General features: G+C 39.4%; 1 protein-coding gene across 7 annotated transcripts in view; it reads left to right on the top strand.

Moving 5' to 3' along the window:
* Nucleotides 1-213: 213 nt before the first annotated feature.
* The window catches only part of LARP1B (La ribonucleoprotein 1B), a 159364-nt gene continuing 153577 nt past the window's right edge, over nt 214-6000 (top strand). For 2 of the 7 annotated variants that reach the window (XM_032292307.1, XM_032292309.1), the window contains exons 1-3: nt 214-641; nt 1048-1107; nt 4300-4474. In XM_032292307.1, the coding sequence (XP_032148198.1) occupies nt 1066-1107; nt 4300-4474 (217 nt within the window). In that variant the 5' untranslated portion in view covers nt 214-641; nt 1048-1065. The remainder of the gene's footprint in view (nt 642-1047; nt 1108-4299; nt 4475-6000) is intronic. The other 5 variants (XM_032292313.1, XM_032292311.1, XM_032292308.1 and 2 more) reach the window with 4 other exon arrangements.

Raw genomic sequence — 6000 nt, 5'->3', positions numbered from 1 at the left:
TTGCTCTGTGGCCCAGGCTGGAGTGCAGTGGCACAATCTCAGCTCACTGCAACCTCTACCTCCCAGGTTCAAGCGATTCTCCTGCCTCAGCCTCCCAAGTAGCTGGGACAACGGGCATGTGCCACCATACCTGGCTAAGTTTTGTATTTTTGGTAGAGATGGGGTTTCACCATCTTGGCCAGGCTGGTCTCAAACTCCTGACCTCAAGTGATCCTCCCGACTTGGCCTCTCAAGAGTGCTAGGATTACAGATGTGAGCCACCTCACTTAGCCTATATCCTGTTGATGAAAGGATTGTTCTGTTTGTTCGGTGTAAGTACACTGTTAATACTGTTAATATTTCTTACTTTTTTTTTTTGGTGCCATGACTTGGAGTATTTCTTACTTCTTGATTTGGAGACTGAAGAAAAATTTGAATCTGTGTGTCAAATGGAGTTGATTTTTTGCTAGGAATTTGAGTCTCAGAACTTTGGATTTTGTTGGGAGTGATGATTATACTGATTTACTGAAATTGACATAGTAGTTATTTTGGTAATATTTTGAATGAAGTAGTTGTAAAAACAATTCTATATATTTTCTTTAGAGTTCAGTTCTCCCAAAATTATAAAAGCAGGAAAACTCAAGACAAAGAAATCCAGCAAGGTATGTCTTTATAGGAAATAGTTCTTAACTGTATTGATTTTTGAAAATAGTGGCTAAGAACTCTTAGGTTATTATAAGTGTATTATTCTTCTAACTGTATTATTGATATTAGCTTAAAGTTAATATTATGGAGAACCTTTATCCAAACCTCTCTATATATGTCTTTGCTATCATGTGTAACTCAATAATGTCATTAAATAGTCGTGAAAGCTTTATCGTAAGATCAAGGCATTCTTATTTCAGAAAGTTCCATTGTTTGGAGAAACTTTTGGATTAATTTGGCAGATGCGTTCATGTAACTGAATATAAATGATTATTAAAACTCCTTTCACTTTTAGAAAATGTTTTTCTTCTTAAAATTTCTAAAACTAATTTGCAGGCATAACACTTATTTGTTACTTCTTAGGCTAGTTATTTCAGCGATATGGAGAATTGGCCAACGCCAAGTGAATTAGTGAACACTGGAGTGAGTATTAAAGTTTTTTTTTTTTTTTTTTTTTAAAAGGAAAATATGTTCATTTCAACATGTGGAATTTTATTTTACTTAAAATGTAAATAATTGTCTTAGTGGGATACAGATTTATTTTTTATTTGTTTGAGACAGGGTCTCGCTCTGTCTTCAGGCTGGAGTGCACTGGTGTGATCACAGCTCATTGTAGCCCCAAATTGCTACCTCAGGTGATCTTCCTACCTTGACCTCTGGAGTAGCTGGGACTGCAGGCATGCAGCACGGTGCACAACTATTTTTGTATTTTTTACAGAGATGGGATTTTGTTGGTCTCCAACTCCTGGGCTCAGGTGATCCTCCTGCCTGAGCCTCCCAAAATGTTGGGATTACAATATGAGCCACCAGCAAATCTTCTTGATCATCAAGAAAATTTCATTTTAGTTTAATTTGCGGTTATCCTTTGATACTGCCAGTAGCGTTAGTAATGAACTTAAACTTTACTCATGGTAGGCTTAACCTTACCTATTATTTCTTTCATTCTTTCTTTCCTTTTTTTTTTTGAGACTGAGTCTCATTCTTGTTGCCCAGGCTGGAGTGCAATGGCGTGATCTCCTCTCATTGCAATCTCTGTCTCCCAGGTTCAAGTGATTCTCCTGCCTCAGCCTCTTGAGTAGCTGGGATTACAGGCATGCACCACCACATCTGGCTTATTTTGTATTTTTAGCAGAGATAGGGTTTCTTCTTGTTGGTCAGGCTGGTCTTGAATCACTGACCTGAGGTGATCTGCCTGCCTTGGCCTCCCAAAGTTCTGGGATTACAGGTGTGAGCCACTGCCCCTGGCTCTCCCTCTCTCCCTCCTTCAGCCTTTCCCTCCCTCCCTCCCTCTCCCTTCTCTTTCATTCTTTGTCTCTCTCTCTCTCTCTCTTTTTTTCTTTTCTTCTCTTCTTTTCTTTTCTTTCGACAGTATCTCACTCCATTACCCAGGCTGGAGTACAGTGATACAATCACAGCTCACTGTAGCCTCGGCCTCCCAGGCTCAGGTGACCCTCCACCTTTACCTCTCAAGTAGCTGGGACTCAGGTGTGCACCATCACACTGGCAGATTTTTAAACTTTTTGTAGAGATGGGGTTTGGCCATCTTGCCCAGGCTGGTATCGAACTCCTGAACTCAAGTGATTGGCTCACCTCAGTCTCCCAAAGTGCTGAGATTATAGGCATTAGCTACCATGCCTTGCCTATTATTTCTTTAATAATGAAGATATATTACAAGTTGTAATCAAAATTTTGTATTTGTATAAAATCACATAGATTGATAAACAGTTGCTGAAAACTTGGCAGCTATCCTTTTGATAGTTTTACCTACTTTTCAGATAACCCAATTTCATTCATCACATTTCCGTCATCTGGTTGTATTCTTTTTTCTTTTCTTTTTTTTTTTTTTTTGAGATGGAATCTTGCTCTTTTGCCCAGGCTAGAGTGCAGTGGTGTGATTTCAATTCACTGCAACCTCCGCCTCCCGGGTTTAAGTGATTCTTCTGCCTCAGCCTTCTGAGTAGCTGGGATTACAGGCAACCTGCCACCTCACCCGGGCTAATGTTTTTTGTATTTTTAGTAGAGATGGTGTTTCACCATGTTGGCCAGGCTAGTCTCTAACTCCTGATCTCAAGTGATCCACCCACCTCGGCCTCCTAAATTGGTGGGATTACAGGCGTGAGTCACCACACCCGGCCTCATCTGGTTGTATTCTTCAGAGGTAACCTTATATTTGAGATTTGCAATTTCTGCCATTTTATATATGTGGAAGCATTCAGTAGGTACTCTTTTTTTTTCTGACTTCTGCTCAGTATGATTATTTTGAGATTTACATGTGTGTCAGCAGTTCCTTCCTTTTTATTGCTGAGTAGTATGGATGTAACACAGTTTATCCCTTCACCTACTGTTAATGGACTTTTCGATTAATTTTGGGTTTTGGCTTTTACAGATAAAACTGCTCAATGAACATTTGTGTAGAAAATTTTGCATAGATGTAGGCTTTCTTTTTTTCTTGAATATATAACTAGGCTGGATCCTATAGTAGCTATCTATTAGCGTTTTAAGAAACTGCTGAATTTTTACTTCAACCAGCAGTGTATGTGAATTCCAGTTACTTTACATCTTCACTCACGTTCTTTTTTTTTTTCTTCTTGAGACCAGGTCTCACCTTGTCACCTAGGCTGGAGTGCAGTGGCGTGATCTCAGCTCACTGGAGCCTTGACTCCTGGGCTCAAGTGATCTTTCCACCTCAGCCTGGCAAGTAGCTGGGACTATAGGCATGGGCCACCTTGCCTGGCTAATTTTTTGTGTGTGTTTTTATAGAGATGGGCCATGTGCCCAGGCTGGTCTCGAACTCCTGAGCTCAAGTGATCTACCTGCCTTGGTCTCCCAAAGTGCTAGGATTACAGATGTGAGCCACTGCGCCCATCTTTACTCACCCTTAATTCAGTCAGTTTAAACATTTTTTTAGATATTCTAGTAAGTATAGAATGGTATCCCATTGCAGTTTTAGTTTGCATTTTTCTGATGAATGATGACAATCATCTTTTTATAGATTTGCCATCAATATATCTTTTTGATGAAGTATCTGATCAATCTTGCCCATTTAAAAAAAAAAAAAAAAAAGGAAGGCTGGGTGTGGTGGCTCATGCCTGTAATCCCAGCACTTTGGGAGGCTGAGAAGGGGGAATCATTTGGTGTCAGGAGTTTGAAACCAGCCAGACCAACATGGCCAAATCCCGTCTCTACTAAAAATACAAAAATTAGCCAGGTGTGGTGATGTGTGCCTGTAATCCCAGCTACTAGGGAGGCTGAGGCAGGAGAATTGCTTGAACCCAGGAGCTGGAGGCTGCAGTGAGCTAAGGTCATGCCACTGCACTCCAGTGTGGATGATAGAGCGAGACAATGTCCCGCCCCACCTCTCCCCAAGAAAAAGTGGAATTGATTTTGAAAGTTAGTTCATTATGTATTTTAGTTACAAGTTCTTTATCAAATACTTTCTCCTAGTCTGCAGCTTGACTTTTCTCTTAACTGTCTTTTGAAAAGTAATTTTTTGCTCTTGATAACAGTTTTTGTCATTTGTTTTGCAATTTTAGGTTAGATATAGTACCACAAATTTTGGGATATGTTGGTGAAAATGTTAATGGAAATAATTTCATTTTGAAACCCTTTCTGCAGTATCAGAGCATCCTCAGCCAAGGAAATAAAAAGCCACAAAATAGAAAAGAAAAAGAAGAGAAGATTGAAAAGAGAAGTAATAGTGAGAGCAAAGAAAACCGGGAAACAAAATTAAATGGTCCTGGAGAAAATGTCAGTGAAGATGAAGCTCAGTCAAGTAATCAACGAAAGAGAGGTCAGTTTGTCTATATCTTTATTTTGATTTTAAATTTTTGAAGGAAGTTGTAATGAGGAATTGTATTTAATTAACTGATCTCTGGTAGTCAGAAATGTATAGTTTGTATTTCTTCAGGATAAGCAATTTATAGTAGTAACTCATTTGCTTTTGTAACATTTGTGAACGATTAAACTTTACTTTTTGCATGTAACTTGTATTCTATGTAAGAAAATGGAATGGAGTTCCACTTATAGGTATGGTTGTAGATATATTCTTGGAAAGTTGTGTGACAATTATTGTTCTTTTAGATCTGCATTGGACTGCTCCCTATATTTAGGAAGTACTGTGAAAATTAAATACGTCTTTTTTTTCCTGAGAGAAAAGTGAGAATGGGCTGGGCTTGGTGGCTCATGCCTGTAATCCTAGTACTTTGGAAGGCCGAGGTGGGCACATCACTTGAGGTCAGAGTTTGAGACCAGCCTGGCAAACTTGGTGAAACCCCGTCTCCACTAAAAAAAAAAAAAAAAAAAAAAAAAACTAGCCAGACATGGTGGCAGACCTGTAGTCCCAGGTACTCAGGAAGCCGAGGCAGGAGAATTGCTTGAACTCAGGAAGCGGAGGTTGCAGTGAACTGAGATCGTGCCACTGCACTTCAGCCTGGGAGACATAGAGCAAGACTCTGTCTCAGAAAAAAAGAAAAGTGGGAATAATTTTAGTTAACGTTTTCCCTCATAACATTCTCCTGTCAAAATTATACTTTGAAGGAATAAAAATATTGTCTTCATATCTTTTTCCATTTTCTTTTCTGAACTTTTCGTGTGTCTAGGGACAAATTATAATTTATCTACTTTGTAGAAGCATATACTCATTCAGTGATCAAGTCTTGGTACAAGTGTCTCTAGGGGCTTCAAGGCAGAAAAAGGCTTTAAACTGTCAAGTTGTCAGTGACTGAAGCAAGGTGATTTTCTGAGAGAGTAGCAGAAGGTGAGGTTAGAGACATAGATAGACAAGGTCCATGGTATACAAGTCCTTGGTAATTTGGAGTTAGGATTTTATTTTGAGTGCCATGGGAAACTATTGAACCAAGAAGTCTCGAGGTGATATGGCATGGGAGGGGACATTTAATGGTAAAGTTGTTGCCAACTGCTTTAGTACTTTAAGTTTTACCTTAGACTGATCATTTACTTGAATAGTTTCAATTCTTGGTACAGGATAAGCATTATGCTCACTTGATACAAAGAATAAAGGCTCATTGCTCAAAAGCAGTGACAACAAAACAACCAAGTGATTGTTAGAAAAATTTCTCCCCATTCTTTTTTTTGTTTGTTTCACTCTCTTGTCACCCAGTCTGGAGTGCAGTGGCTCGATCTTGGCTCACTGCAACCTCTGCCTCCCAGGCTCAACTGATACTCATGCCTCAGCCTCCAAGGTAGCTGGGATTACAGGCAAGTGCCACCACATCCAGCTAATTTTTTTTTTGTATTTTTAGTAGAGATGGAGTTTCACTATGTTAGCCAAGATGGTCTTGAACTCCTGGCCTCAAG

The sequence above is a fragment of the Sapajus apella genome, unplaced genomic scaffold, assembly GCF_009761245.1.
Source record: "Sapajus apella isolate SASKATOON/1434 unplaced genomic scaffold, GSC_monkey_1.0 scaffold27, whole genome shotgun sequence".
Classification (NCBI taxonomy): Eukaryota; Metazoa; Chordata; class Mammalia; order Primates; family Cebidae; genus Sapajus; species Sapajus apella.
Note: the sequence above shows the minus strand (reverse complement) of the source record. Positions and strands in the feature narration are given on the sequence as shown.